The sequence below is a fragment of the Podarcis cretensis genome (assembly GCF_951804945.1).
Source record: "Podarcis cretensis genome assembly, chromosome: 3".
In the NCBI taxonomy this organism is placed as follows: domain Eukaryota; kingdom Metazoa; phylum Chordata; class Lepidosauria; order Squamata; family Lacertidae; genus Podarcis; species Podarcis cretensis.
The window spans coordinates 77677417-77693553 of record NC_137172.1 but is presented as its reverse complement, the minus strand read 5'-3'; the positions used below and the strand labels follow the sequence as shown (position 1 = coordinate 77693553).

The 16137-nt window shown below is 40.8% G+C and overlaps 1 protein-coding gene across 2 annotated transcripts in view; it reads right to left on the bottom strand.

The window, feature by feature from the left end:
* Nucleotides 1–5392: 5392 nt before the first annotated feature.
* The window catches only part of ASCC3 (activating signal cointegrator 1 complex subunit 3), a 226427-nt gene continuing 215682 nt past the window's right edge, over nucleotides 5393–16137 (bottom strand). For both annotated transcript variants that reach the window (XM_079971589.1, XM_079971590.1), the window contains exons 39-42: nucleotides 15376–15517; nucleotides 7620–7829; nucleotides 6292–6467; nucleotides 5393–6190 (exon numbers count right to left, since the gene is read on the bottom strand). In XM_079971589.1, the coding sequence (XP_079827715.1) occupies nucleotides 6043–6190; nucleotides 6292–6467; nucleotides 7620–7829; nucleotides 15376–15517 (676 nt within the window). In that variant the 3' untranslated portion in view covers nucleotides 5393–6042. The remainder of the gene's footprint in view (nucleotides 6191–6291; nucleotides 6468–7619; nucleotides 7830–15375; nucleotides 15518–16137) is intronic.

Sequence of the window (16137 nt, the reverse complement as noted above, 5' to 3'; positions counted from 1 at the left end):
CGTAATCTAACAGTTTCATTCTCCATTCTTCCACAGTCGGTATTTCTTGTTGTTTCAATTTCTGGGCCAGTAACACTCTTGCTGCTGTTACTGCATATTGGAAAAATTTACAGTCTTTTCTTTTTATCTCATTTCCTACTATTCCTAACAGAAAGACTTCTGGTTTCTTTGTGAATGTATATTTTAGAATCTTCTTCAGTTCATTATATATCTTTTCCCAGAAGTCTTTCACTTTCTTACATTCCCACCACATGTGATAAAAAGTACCTTCTTTATCTTTACATTTCCAACACTTATTGCATGCCTTATACATTTTTGCTAATTTCTGTTCTCATCCTGAAGCAAAGTTCTTAACCTGAGGTACTATTTCTGGGTTAGCGGAATCTGTAACCTGAAGTGTATGTAACCCGAGGTACCACTGTATATGTATTTCTAAAAATAACTGCTTGGAAGAGAAGTAACATATATACAAAGAAGAGAGAACTGGGTTCTAACTGTACTCACTGAGTTACTTTGTTTATAATATCATATTTTAGTCTCAGTTCCCTAGCCCTAAAATGGGAAGAGTAGTCTGTTCTCTTGAGGAAATGAATGCTACACCCAATACAACATATTGCTTGCGCTCTGTGCTATTTGAAGTTTTATTTATTTATTCCAAACTTCTAAGGAGCACCTACAATTTGCATTCTTGTAACCCGGAGCTGAGAGCCCATTTTGAATGTAGATTTTAGATTTCTATACTCAATCCAGATGTACAACTGGCTTTGCCCTCTGATAGCGTTTTTCTTCTACTCAGCACCTTTTGCTGTTCCTGGTAGAAATGATAATGAGAAACTATTCCAGCAGGAGGAGCTGGTTTAGAAGCAAATGGATTCCATGGCAACTCCTGACTCTGCATGACACCGAGTAACAAGCCTCAGTGTTGGAAATTGCCTGCATTATCTTCCTTCCCAAGATCAGGCCTTTACGTAGGGGATTCCTTGTTTTAAATCAAAGATGTTAAGAGTTTTGCATTCTGTGCACGGAGAAGCACAAAAGGGAGTGTCTGTCCACGTCAAAATATACACATAGGCTACTATCCATTGAGCTTCAGGGGTGTCCCCCCCAATGCAGCTCTCAGATAATGATGATGATAATGATAATAATAGCTGAGAAATGCACTGAATTTGGTCCCTTATGAAAGGTGTTTCTGTAGCAGCAGTAAAAACACAAGCATTGATGAGGATCAGCAAAATATGAAAGCTGAATCACATTTGGATTGGGTAAGCGGTCAGCAGCTGCAGTAAAACTTGATCTGGAGCAGCCCAGTAGGCTTGCTGTACTCTGAAAACAAGAAGATGCTCCAGTGAAAAACAATTAGTGCTTCCCCAAGGGGGCTATTCCATGAAACTTCAGAGGAGAAAAGCTGGGCAAGATGTTGCATCTTTGTAATCATCTGTGCAGGCTGGATGGGTATTTACAGGGGTGCTGCAGGTACCACACAGGTAAGTGGCATAGGGTTGCCATACGTCCGGATTTTCCTGGACATTACTGGGATTTCAAAGGTGGAGTTGACGTCAGTGTGTGTGGGGGGATTTATGAAAAGGTGGCTTTGTCCTGGATCTTAGGCAAGTCAATTGAAAAATCACATTTTTAAAGTGTGTGTGTGTGTGTGTGTGTGTGTGTGTAAAAGCTCAACTTTTGGGATTGAAATATGACAACCCTAAAGCAGCAGGACTTTCAAAGTAAGAGTATAGCAAGAGTTTACCCCTTCAACGGGTTGCGTCTCCCAATCTTGCTAAGCATTCTTTTTTACATATTGCCAGTTGGATCTGGAGGGTTTCAGCCAGCCTCAAGGTGGGCTTGTGAAACTGTTCTGATGTTCTTTATCTCTCCCCTTGATAGCATTAAAATGACAGCACTTCAGTGACATTTTCCAGTGCATGAATATCATCTTTCAGCTCTATAATGGCTTCCCAAACATCTTTGGTTTCCATCTTCATTTTCTCTCTCTCCATGTGGCGCCTGAGGTTTTAGCTGTTGGTTGATTAAGATGTCATTTTCAACATCTCTTACCATTTTCTAAATCACCATCGTTAGTTATATGATCACTCCCTAATTCATTGTCATTTGTTCCAAGATATTCTCATAATATTGGAAAAATGCCTGTCACATAGAATTATACTTTGCCTTTAACCTGCAAGGTTTATCAGGGAACAGTAAAACACACACACACACACCACACATAAATAACTACCATGTCAGATATTTAGAATATATATATTTTTCCTTGGTTTAAAATTCTCCTGATTGATTATGGTTGCACAGCCTGCTGTCTGGAATATATATAAAGTTTGCTTAGGATCTATTTTATATAAAGCTGATAGCAATAAATTTGCCTCCGTTAGGTAGACTGAATTTATTTTACAAAGCCAATTATTTTTTCGCAACAAGGGCATTTCAGACATATTTTGAAAATCTAATGTCCTAAAAACATAGCAAACAACACTAAGTGACAAAAGTAATATGTGAACACAGATATTTGGCATGAATAAACCCGCTTCATTTAAAGCGCAACTTCATATTGTGATAATATGCATCAATGGAAAGCATTACATATTTATATATGGCATGTAGTTTCCACATAATCCACATTTAATGGATAGAACAATGCTGCTAATGGAAGTCAAGTTTTATTCTTAACTGTCTAGTCCATTTCCAGCTCAGTCCTGTATGGAGCTTCGCTTCACCAGATTGGTGTTGATTTTTAAAAAGTATTTTACAGCCTGGTGAAGTAGAGGTAGCCACACTGTAGCACTCCAAGGATATACAGTAGTTAATTTCTTGAGACAGTTGACCCCTGCATCTCCCTACACTGGTCCTACTCTTAATGGGGGGAAAAAATTAAGATAGATATTAACAACTTTTTTGTTGTATTACCACCATTCAACTAATTATGCATCACACTGATTCAATTCTATGAAGCAATTGCTTTACAGCTGTGGGCATTGCAAAGCCATTCAATTTATTTCCTGGCACCATGAGGTGTGTATAGCTAAAATATCATAGCCTTTTCAAAAATGTAGATTTGGATGCAAGCTGAACACAATAAAAAACTATCTGCAGCTCTCTGAGGAAGTTCAAAATGACTGGATATACTTCCCAGACTCTCTCAAAAATTAGAGCATTCTAGTGGGTACGTTTTAAAAAATGAATTTGAAAGGGTTATTTTTCACTGAGGAGCTGACCCTTTGAAACTATCCAGTCCATTGTGTGCGCAGGGATAATGAAAAAATCAGGTAGATATTTTCTTTCTATGGAAGGCGTTCAGAAATACCCTTCTGTATTCTCTGTGTTAACTTATCTGAAGCACAGTGAACATTTATGTAAAAATACCCTCCAAGGAAATATAAGTACTGTCAGGTAAAGAACAAAAGCACCCAGTACTGCAAACCTGAGAGTCCTTGAATAGGCTCTTAAACCCATAAGTATGTTACATTAAATAGCAGGATTTCAAAGGCAACAAGCAAATATGCTGAACCCCAACCAATGTGACCAAATGAGCATGGTATCTGTATATTAATTATTCTGTTTGCAACAAAATAGTTTAAGAGCTTTATCTCGGAATATTAGACAGGTCTCAGCAACCTCATTTAGTTGTGATACAAAAGGTAGGAGAATAGAACTATTATTGGCATGTCATTCCATATTTATTTATTAAACTTGTATGGTGAGGTAGGTGAGCATAAAAATAATAATGTAATTATACTGACATTGGAAACAAAGCACATTTTTCTGAAACAGTGGAAAACCTTAATACTGAATATTGTGGTGCTTTCTATCTAGCTCCCTGCTGCTGTTGCTGGCTTGTTAAATGGGTAAAGCGAACTGCTATAGCTGCTGCTCTTGGGCAATACCTGGGCTCACCAAAAACAAAGCACAGGGTTCTCCGCCACTGGTTCAATCCAGACAATATGGAAATAGTTTTAGATGTGGTGCATCAATGCAGATGCGGGTTCATCCTGCTCTGGAGGGGTTTACATTGCCCCTAAAGGATCAAGGTTTGCAGCTTGGGAGATGTTCACTGATGCCACCTTGTTGGTAGAGACGCAAGTGGCTTTTGCAGTGCAAACAGCCTTTTGTTAACTTTAGTTGATATACCAACCACAGCCACATTTGTATGGAGAAAGCCTTCCTTCAGTTATCAGTGCTGGTAGCCTCCTGCTATGATTACTGCAATGGAGTTGCCTTTGAAAATGATCCAGGAGCCTCAGTTGGTTGAGAATAGGGGGCACCACTTACCTGGGACTGTGCAATTAGCTCATATTACACCATTGCTTTGTCAGCTGTCCTGGATTCCAGTCCGCTTCCAGGACCAATTCAACATTCTGGCTTTAACATATAAAGCTCCAAACACCTTGGAACTAGGTTACCTGAAGGACAGGCTCTTCCCTTATGGACCAACACATATCAGACCACCACTTTTGGAGGCCCAAGTAAAGTTTGGCATTGGGGAAGGGGCTTTTCAGTGGCAGCACCTTGGAGTGGAATGCTCTCCCCAGAGCACACATTTTGCTGTATTTTTGGCAGCAGATAAAACCCTTTTTACTTTCTCCAGCTTTTTAAATTCTTGATTTTTATATCGCAAACCTATTGAATGTATTTCTTTGTGCTTTATTATCGTAAGCTGCCCAGATAACTTTATATGCCACCCAGAAACAAACAAACAAAAATACCCATTAACATCGTTTTGTAAAAGGTAAAAGGTAAAGGTACCCCTGCCCGTACGGGCCAGTCTTGACAGACTCTGGGGTTGTGCGCCCATCTCACTTAAGAGGCCAGGGGCCAGCGCTGTCCGGAGACACTTCCGGGTCACGTGGCCAGCGTGACATCGCTGCTCTGGCGAGCCAGAGCCGCACACGGAAACGCCGTTTACCTTCCCGCTGGTAAGCGGTCCCTATTTATCTACTTGCACCCGGAGGTGCTTTCGAACTGCTAGGTTGGCAGGCGCTGGGACCGAGCAGCGGGAGCGCACCCCACCGCAGGGATTCGAACCGCCGACCTTTCGATCGGCAAGCCCTAGGCGCTGAGGCTTTAACCCACAGCGCCACCTGCGTCCCACACATCGTTTTGTACTAGCTATTAATTAGGCCTTTCTAAATACATTTATCAAGTACAGTAGCAGTGTTGTTTTAATGAGGATTTTTTTACACCCCCTCAATAAAATTACCAGTATTATCCACTGCAGTACAAGTCACTCTACAGACATTAAACATGCATTGCTCCTTTACATTCCTAATTTCAGCTCGAAGCCCTTTGTATGTAACTTGAAACGCCACAGCCTATTGAATGTACAGTCAATACTGAAGTCCTTTAAAAGGCCCATGGGTACAATGACTTTTCAAACATATGATGTGCTTAAGTGCTGAACTTTATTACTATTTCCTATACATTTTACACAGAAAATTCTGAGATGACAAAATGTGCCACAGGCATTGTCTTCAGTACAAAACCTTGCAATGTACCTCAGAAACGTTCCCCCATCGCCATGTCTCATAAATTAAAGGGGGGAAAGGACCATTTACACAGAGTGGCTGTGACTGAAATACTTCATTCGTGCACAAACCATCCATGCAGCTGGAACTTTCTTGCCTCTTTGAGAGCTAGTTTGGAATCTCCAGCTTACTTACACATAAATGGAGTGTTTGGATCACAGAAAGTGGCTGCGATGATGATTTCAGGAACACTAATGAAAAGGTTAAGTTTTTTCAAATCAAAGTATCTGCTCCTTTCATTTCCTGACCTGCTGAAACCAACAGTGGCAATATACATTAATAGGAAAACAGAGCCGCTTTGCAAGAAACCTAGAAAATGATTTATTTTAAAAAATGCAACCCTTTTATTGGGTAAAAGGCCACTGTGGCTAACTCTGTGTTATCAGAATCAATACAGTAGTCATTTTCAATTTCCTAGGTGTCGAAGTTGGATGCTGATTGCACTTGGGCAAACACAATTCCCTTTCCCAGAATGAACATGTGGGCACAGGTGAGTACAAAGGCCATGTTAGTTCAGAGCCAGGTCATTTAAGGCACCAGAGATCTCTGTGTTGACCTGTGCTGCAGTATTGGTTGGTAGGGTATTCAGATAAATGTCATACTGTTGGTCCATTCCAAGGTAGCTGTCACTCATAAGATACAATGTGTAGATATACCTGTGATAAAGTGAAAGAAAAGGATATCAGTTTGTTTTGCTCCCACAAAAAGGAGTCCCAGTTTCAAAAACCAAAAGAGCTTTCATTCAGTAATATCTTACTTTCCAGGAATTTCTGGGGTGTAAAAAGCAACTGAAACCGCACTCTGATTTCTGACATATCCAACTCTTTTCAAAGCAACAAGTTCCTTTTTGTCCACTTCTCCTAGGATCAAGAACCACCCTTCGTCTTTAGTCTTGGGGAACCGCGGTGCAATGGCTTTGCTGTCTTGCCTGCCCTGGAAGGAAGAAAATGCACATTTATGGAATGCCCACCCAAAATTTCTAAGTTGTGCGCAACAGTTTAAAAAAGCACAGTGGGCAAAATCAAAATTAATTGTAAAAACAGAATGCGGACTTAATATAGGCATTTTAAGCTGAAATAGAAAGGTATTTGTCAAGTACTAGAAGTTCAGCAGGGAGGTGGCCTGTCTAATCCTGGCCAGGAGGGACTACCACAGGGTTGGGGCTACAATACTGAGTGCATGGCTCCTGGTGGATATGAGCTGTTCATCTGAGTCATGGGTAACCACTAATACAGACCTCCCCCCAATGTACCCATTGATTGGGCAGGAATATAAGGAAACAGGCAATCCTTAAGCCAGGCATAGGCAAACTCAGCCCTCCAGATGTTTTGGGACTACAATTCCCATCATCCCTAGCTAACAGGACCAGTGGTCAGGGGGTTGTAGTCCCAAAACATCTGGAGGGCCGAGTTTGCCTATGCCTGCCTTAAGCTATCCTGAATCAAAGTTGTTAGGGGCCTTGTAAACTAATAGAAGAACTTTGAACTTGATCCAGTAATATATATGGGCAGCTGGTGCACACTTTTAAGCAGCAGAGGTATGTGCTGGCACTCGTCTGCTCCCACCAACAGTCTAGCTGCAGCGGTTTGCAACACATGGAGCTTCTAGACCTGGTCTTGGAGAGATCTGGTATATACCACATCAAGAAAAAACAATAGCCGTGTAGAGAATGTCTATGAGTCTGTACATGACTTAATGCCTTATAGCTGAGCATGTGGTCAGAGAGTGTTAGGTTCACACCAGCCGGCCCCACCTCTTTCACTATGTCATATATCCACATATGGGAGGTCTCATATGCACATGTGATGTCCTAACCACATGGCACATGTGATGAGTGAATACAGCTAGTTGTCTGAATCTCGACCTCTTGATTATTATACAGCTGTGACCATCCACATTGGGCTTAGAATTCACAATACGGCGAATACAAGCCCTACCATGTGATTTTTCAAGCAAAATAGTCATCATATGAAACTGACCTGATGGAGCCATACCATGACTCTAAGATATCCAAAAGGAGGACAAGAAATGGGCATTAGGCACCAGTGAGAAGGACAGGGACAAAGAACAGCAAAAAAAATCTACCTTGGTGTAGCCCACATGCAATCTCCTCAAGTTTATTTGGAGGACATATTCTTGGTCCGCATGCAACTTGATCCACTTTTTGTTATCCCGCATGTTTGTTGCCAGCATTGGGACAGGTAGTTCATTCTGTTCTTGAACTGCATCATCCGAGCCACCTTTAATAGTCATATTAACTTCTATAACGGGCAAGTGGGACAAGAAATGCCAAGCCTGTAGAGTAGGAAAAACACAAAAAATAAAATCGTCTCCCAAACATTCTCAACTGTTTTTGTTTTTCAATTTTACGTGCAAAATCTCATTCTGTAATTATGTGTTTCATTCTGGATTTTTGTATATCACAAAACTGCTGTCCATTATTCCTTCACAGGTCTTAACTTTCCATTGCAGGGGTGGGAAACTCTTTTGGCCTGGTGGGTCAGATCACTATCAGTCCCCACCCCTATGGGCCAACATTGACATTAGGACGCCTTATGATTGGCAAGTGTGCTGTCCCACTCACCTGCCTAAGTCCCTTGTGCAGCATTTTCCAAGCATCTGAATATCACTCAGTTGGCAGGCATTTGGGAATATCACTCAGTTGGCAGAGCAGGGGGATTCGCCAGTCCCAGGCTTGACAAAGTGGCAAGCACAAGGCTGGCAAAGCTGCTTACTACAGGAACCAGCTGATCGAGATCCCCAGGGGGAACTCAAGTCACGCAGCTGATCTGTGTCTCTACCCATATCATGTAAGATGTAGTTTGGCAAAAATGGCCTTGTGGGCCAAACAGGGACCTGTACTGGGCCAACTTTGTCCTGTGGGCTGCAGGATTCCCACCCCTGCTCTGTTATCAGCCTTTTTTATTTGGCTCCTCTGCTGCATTGGGATACCAGGCTCTGATACCTACTTACTCTAGAGTTCAACTGATCAGATTGAAAGATTTGCAGAAAAGTGCTACCTGCAATGGGCACTCATATTATATCAACGGTACCCAAATTATTCCCTTTTTCAGCTGCTCAGCTTCCCTTAGTACTGAATCTATTGGTATAACCACAGGACAACTGCTGGGTAGGGAAGAAGATAGAGAGATCTCTCCACTTTTAATTTTGGTGAGAATTTTGGCCTACAATCCTACATGCCAAGTGTTGCGTACCTGAAAGACATCTTATATCACTAGTTTAAGGGAGGCTCCTCTGCACGTAATGCTACTCTATATGCTGTTTGTATTGTAGGGCATGTATGTTAATGAACAGCTAATGAATTAATAAATAATTAATGTTGCCTGATTAAAGAAACTTAACCAATTAAATAGTTTTAATTGAACCATCAATTAATTACATATGCATAATTTGACTATAACAATATTGAAGAAAACACAACCATCAATAAATTAAACCTGATTATGACCAAAACAATAAATTTGAAGAAAACACCTACTTTGTCTTAAGCTAGTGCATGCATCTGCCTTCTTGGATGAAGCGCACCCTGCCATGTGACACCAGGTTTTCCCCCATTGTGGCTTTGATTTAATGGAAGGCCCTTTTGCTTGTGCAATGCAGAGTATTCCATTTTAAAAATTATTCCCCTGGGTTATCGCAACCTGCCACACAATATTCCACTCTGTCACAGACGGTACCCCAAAACTCAACCACTCTGATGTCTGTTGGAACTCAGACTCTGCCAAGAATATAAGGTCCAACAAATCCCTCAATTGCGTCACTAACAATTTCATTTCCCAGAAGGTGGAAGAAGCAACAAGGGGGTCATCTCTCTTGGCCCTAATTGCATTCCTGTTAATCATGGGTGTATGGTGAGCAATGATTGAAGCTGAGGGGCAACAGGCAAATGGTTAGAACCTAGGTTTGCTATCCTCCAGGTAGAACAAACTTAATTTGGGACTAAGCTTTCACACCCACTAACTCAGGGGCCAGCTTATTCAGCCTCTCATAGAAGTGAGAATTTCAGTCAGTCCCCAAAATACATCCTGATGTGGCATCATTACCCACTGATGGGCAAAGAAGGGGACACAGAAAAACACATGGCAGGCTGGACACAGCTCACAGGCTGTGATCAAAACAAAACATGCACATGCATGTTTGAACATACAAGCGGATACTACACACCATTACATTAAACGCACACACACAAATTAAACGGCTTATCTGGCTTTTCAAGGGCTCAGAAACATGGAAGATCCATAAACACGCAAAACCAAGACTGGACACCAGCACTCTGTGAAACATAGCCTTAAGGTACAAAAACAGATGTTTTAGAAACATCCACCCCTGTGTCTTTCACACAAGGATATGGGCTGGAGCTACATGTCACAACTGCCATGGTAGTCCAAGAGAGAGGAAAGAAACATGGATCAAGGGTAGATCATTCCTGAATCCCTCCAAAATCGATCTCCAGTGCTTTAGGGATATTTCCCCATTTCCGTAAGAGTCAATGGGTCTGTTTGTTTTAACACGACTGCTAGAATTGTCACCATAAATATTTCACTCCTTAATTTGACTTTGCCAACACAAACAAAGCAAATATGAAACCCCTGAAGAGTACTACACATGCTTTAGAAAGATTATTTTATGTCCATTTTTTATGTAAAAAATTGTCTTACCCCTACTGATTAAACTATTCTTCTATAAGCCACTGAAAACTACTTTAATTACATTCAGAATTAAATCTTCCCAACATAATCCATAATGAGTGAGTCACTGAAGTGCTAATTAGTGATAAGGCAAACCACAGAGAGTTCAGAGGATCAGTTCAGATAATTACCCAAAAGTTCAAATTCTTATGGAAAGTTATCCACATTCGAAGTTGCTTACTGCAACCAAAGTGGATTGAATCTTTAATGTCCTTAAAATAGTTAGCGACTATCACTTTTTCTATACTTCTTGGCAGTTTTCAGGACTTCCTCAAGATCAAAAGTTCCTTACATTCCAGATCAGCTTTGTATTTCAAACTGGAGCTATAGTTTGAAGTGAGCAAGGGCTAAGCCTTGTGTAGCTTTGGCTATGCCCAGAGATTCACTTCTATATGTGCTAGCTAGTGCTTGCTCTTTTGGCAAGACAGTCTCTATGTATACCTGAAGGAGCATCTCAGCACCCATTGTTCAGCCCAGACACTGAGGTCCAGCACCGAGGGCCTTCTGGCGGTTCCCTCACTGCGAGAAGCTAAGCTACAGGGAACCAGGCAGAGGGCCTTCTCGGTAGTGGCCCTCCCACCAGATGTCAAAGAGAAAAACAACTATCAGACTTTTAGAAGACATCTGAAGGCAGCCCTGTTTAGGGAAGCTTTTAATGTTTGATGGACAATTGTATTTTAATATTTTGTTGGAAGCTGCCCAGAGTGACTGGGAAAACCCAGCCAGATGGGTGGGGTATAAATAAATAAATTGTTGTTGTTGTTGTTGTTGTTGTTGTTGTTGTTGTTGTTGTTATTATCATCATCATCATCATCATCATCATCATCATCATCATCTCCACCCCCACTTTCCACTCTGCAGCAGCTCAACCGAGATCATCAGTGGGCCCTTTGCTGAGATGTCTATGTTCAACCCCCCGCCTTGCTGGCACTGATGCTGACACAGGCATAGTATTCTTTAACCATTTCCCCATTCCACTGAGTACAGCAAACGAGGTTCTTTCAGAATTCTCACCTTAGTCCCTTAACAGCTCACTTAATTTCTGCGACTTGGCTTGTACAGAACTGGGCAGCTGAGGGTTGCATGGGGGGAATTCTGACAGAACTTCTGTTATAGTTGTCACTTGGGCAAGGTTAAAAAGTGTTTCCTCTGTGCCAGTTGCCTGGCACTTGTGTGGCTCCCTGTTCCCACAGTGTCCAATCACATGCTTGTGGGAAGCACTCAGTGACAGCCTGCTGGGAAATGGGCACTGGCCACTACTGCCTAATCCATCACAGTCAAAATGTCTTTCTTAAAAAAATGATTTTACAAGTCTCTTAACTGCAACTGCAACTTTGATAGCTTTAATTTCTATTTCAAGACAATGATAGTTTTCAAAGGAAACCAGATATAGATCTGTTGCAGATATTGCAAATCAGGAGTGGAGAACAGTTTTTGGCCAGAAGGCTACATCTTTATACCCCTTAACCCGTGATAGGCCAAAGTTCACAGAGGGGCAGGGCCACCCCCCTTTCAATTACCTAGTGCCGAGGGATGTTTATAAAAGGCTTTCAAACACCCAATTCTATTTTGAATCTTCATGGAAGTTTGAAGCAGAAATGTGGGGGGTGGGTTTATTTTTGAAGGCCTTGCGAAATACATGCTCCTACCCTCTGTCAGCTGATGGGGTGGGGTGAAAAAGCATTTTCAATCCCCCCCCCATCCCCTACAGTTTCTCCTTCAAATCATGGAGGTCTGAAGGAGAAGCACTGGTGGGTTGTTGTTTTGTGTGTGTGAAAGGTTTCTCTTCTTCATTCCTCCCCTACCCCACTGCCTCTGCTGCAACAAGAAGGGAGAGAGAAAAAGCCTGCATGCTGAAATCTAGGTACCTATATAAAACCTCTGTACCCTTGACAAAATTGAAGTGCAGCAAACTCTTCGCAGGAACTACGTACAGTGGTACCTCGGGTTAAGTACTTAATTCATTCCGGAGGTCCGTTTTTAACCTGAAACTGTTCTTAACCTGAAGCACCACTTTAGCTAATGGGGCCTCCTGCTGCTGCCGCGCTGCTGGAGCACGATTTCTGTTCTCATCCTGAAGCAACGTTCTTAACCCGAGGTACTATTTCTGGGTTAGCAGAGTCTGTAACCTGAAGCGTATGTAACCTGAGGTACCACTGTATTGTCTTAGAGCTTTGGCCCATATAAAGTGATGTGCTTTTGAAAAACTGTACAACAAAACAGTGGGCAGGATCTACTTTACTGAGGGTGAAGCACCTGCTTGTGCAGGGTTCCAATAGGATTCTATCTCACACTCCTTTACTGGAATGTTAAGGGGACTGTGGGAGATCAGTAGGTATATTTACCTTGTGTCCATCCAGCACACAAGAGGCTTCCAATCCCCCAAACATGCTGTCTACCGTGTGTAAGTGATGGTGAGGAGGAGAAACTTCTGCCTATGGATGCTGAACCTGTGTTGAGAGTCACTCTTGCCCATTCAGATTACTGTAGGTTCATTTTCACAGGTAATTCGTATTTTCTTTGGCTTCTTATTTATTTGGTTTAGAAAGAGGCTAATGAAAAATTAAGCCCAATTAAGCCCTGCAACTTATTTCTGTGATAGTTTCTCTTTTAAAAATAATGACAAATGTTTTAGAAGCATATTTTTATTTGGGCCTGCAAAGCACATTCATACAGATATGTTGCATGGCCACTTCGAACTCAGCTGAGCGTTTCCTTCTACGTTGTAATATAATGTATTTATTTACACTTACATGCATCTAGATGTATAGTGTAAGCAGAGTTTATGTTATTGACATATTAAACAGAAACATGAAATATATGGGCACACCACATACACAAAAGCTATTTTTGAAGAAACTGCTAAGACATTTCAATACCAGCCAAACATATTTATCTGAGGATTAATCTTCATCTATTGAATCAGACGCGAACACTACCATGCATACAATTATTTAATTAGCAGCCAAATCCTCTGCCAGTCAGCCACTGTTCCAGGCATACTGATGGGGAGGGAGATGCAAATCTCACAGTAGTACTGCTTTTTCTCATTACTACTGCAATTAGCACTTAAATTGATGCTTTAAACATACTAATTTCTGGAATAATTCAGGATTTGTATGTTACCTGGGATCGTCTCACTGCAGAGACGACACCAGATTGCTACGCAAATTGAAGCACTTTTGAGCCAAATAACCATCATCGTATCAGACAGAGCCAATTTGCATTTGGTTTTAAAGATAACAGAACGGCAATTTATGCAAATAAATTAAGTTAGTTTACTTCTGAGTTTTCCCTGAACTAATTATAACAATGTTCTAATTTTTCAACACATCTACAACTTGGACTTACGTCAATTGTATATTATGTTAGAAATCCGTTGTTAAAGAAGGTTTTGTTTTGATCTTAATGCATTTTTACTCACAATTTTGATGACATTTTATATATAAATACAGGTGTTAGTAATGGACATTAAAATAGTTACCTTTTGTTTGGAAGCAAAATGTTATCTTATCTGAAATTAAGGAGATAAGTGCAAAGGACATGCAGTTTTATATTTAAGTAAGTCACTAACCGTGCAATCTAACTATGTTTACTAAGAATTCAATGGGGCTTACTCTCATGTAAGTGGGGTTAGGATTGCAACCTTAGGGTACCTGAAAAAAACTTGAAGGTTTTATTTTTAGTTAGCACCTGCAGTTTAACTTGACATTCCTGAACCCAGAAAATGCTTCAACATACACAATCTTGTAACAAAGTATTTTTCTTTTCCTCTCTAAAAACACAGGTGGCAGATTCCTCTGCTTTAAGGGTGAATTCAAAAAAATGTTAGAATGTCTCTAGTCATAGTTCTGCTACACTTGAGTTACCTTGGAATACTAAACTTAATTTCAGCAGCATTTTCTTCTTCAAAATATTGTAACATACCATTTCTCATTGACACGCATTTTATATCAACTGTGTGCAGGTATACCCAAGTACAAGATATGGAGGATCCACGTACATAAAAAACCCCACCCCAGTGCAGCAACTTTAAACACACCTTTGTGGTGGGCGATTTGTGTCTTGTGGCTACCACTGACCATAACAAACAGCACTGCTTACAAACACACACACACACACACACAGACACACACACACACACACACACACACACAACACCACACCACACCACACCACACCACACCACACTTGCCATCCTGGAGTTCACCTGCATCAGCCCTAGAATGTCACAGAATACTAGCTCTGCTATGCAAACACTATTTGCTGATTAATATATTAGGGTCTATTATATCTAAATATGTTTGCTTCTGTTACATGAAAGAAAAACTTATCATATACAGTGGTACCTCGGGTTACATACGCTTCAGGTTACATACGCTTCAGGTTACAGACTCTGCTAACCCAGAAATAGTGCTTCAGGTTAAGAACTTTGCTTCAGGATGAGAACAGAAATCGTGCTCTGGCGGCACGGCGGCAGCAGGAGGCCCCATTAGCTAAAGTGGTGCTTCAGGTTAAGAACAGTTTCAGGTTAAAAACGGACCTCCGGAATGAATTAAGTACTTAACCCGAAGTACCACTATATATGTCTGTCTGTCTATCTATCTATCTATCTATCTATCTATCTATCTATCTATCTATGAAACAAAATCAACCTCGGCAAAGACAATCTTCACACACATGCCCCACATGCAGCAGGCAAGAAACATCTATGCTTCATGGTACTGCATGACAAGCCCCTCAGCAACCTCTTGGAGCATTCAGAAATTGGAAAGCATGGTGTACACAAATGGTTCATGGGCATTTGCAGCAGCCAGGACCTGTGGCAGAGCAAGCTGATCAAGACAAAGTGTGTGCAGAAGACAAAGTGTGTGCCATTATCTTGTTACCTGAGATTATGGCAAATACATTTAGGCTTCAGTCCTGAATTTCTGGTCAAAATTGTGTGTGTTTGAAGCACAGAACATGTTAGATTGAATTAAGCTTTTCTGCACCAATTGTTGAAATTTTAGGTGGATTAAATATATATGTATGCAAAAATCATGTTGCTCCATTGAAAGTGTGTCAAGTGGATTTTTTCCATATATATTGACCCAATAACTTTAAACTGTACCCATGAGAGAAAATGTTACCTGTGTAATTTGTGTGGCATGGAAATCTCGGTCTACAATGGAAGCAAAAACAGTCTCTTTTCCATCACAAGCAGCAATCAGTTCAGGAAGACATTCAATAGGCCCTTGGTAACCACCTTTCCTTTTCCCTTGGTTCCATTTCCTAGTAAAACAGTAAAGATATATCCAGTTAAGAATTGAAGCTCAGGAAAGGAGATAAAAAAGAAAGGAAAAAGGAAAGTTGAGAAGGTGAAACTAGAAATACACATTTTAAGATAAAAGAAGGCAAAATCTATTTTAAGTGGAGCTTTGTCTTAGAAGTTCACATCAACAGCCTTATGTTTTAATGAATCTGAAATGCAAGTTGCACAAACACCACCATACTGCAAGCTTCATAGTTTAAAAACAGGGTACACGAGAGACTGCATATACCACAGTCCAAGGTCAAATAACATTAAGTAGCTACCCTCTTGCTTTAAATAGGTTTAATAAGAAAGAAAATAGCTTTACCATGCAGATTAACATTATTTATTTCAATTTACCATTTAAAATTAATAAGATGACCATCTCTGCACATATCCTTATGCATCTACAACTAAGACGAATGTAGTGGTCCACTTATACGAACTAGCACTCCACTCTGAAGACCACCACCCAGAAACTTATATGTATCTAGCAGCAGATTATTGTATTTTTTCGTGTATAACACCCCCCCATGTATAAGACAACCCCTATTTTTTGTGGCTGCCCAAAGTTCTTGAGCTTTTTTTGCAGTGCCCACCA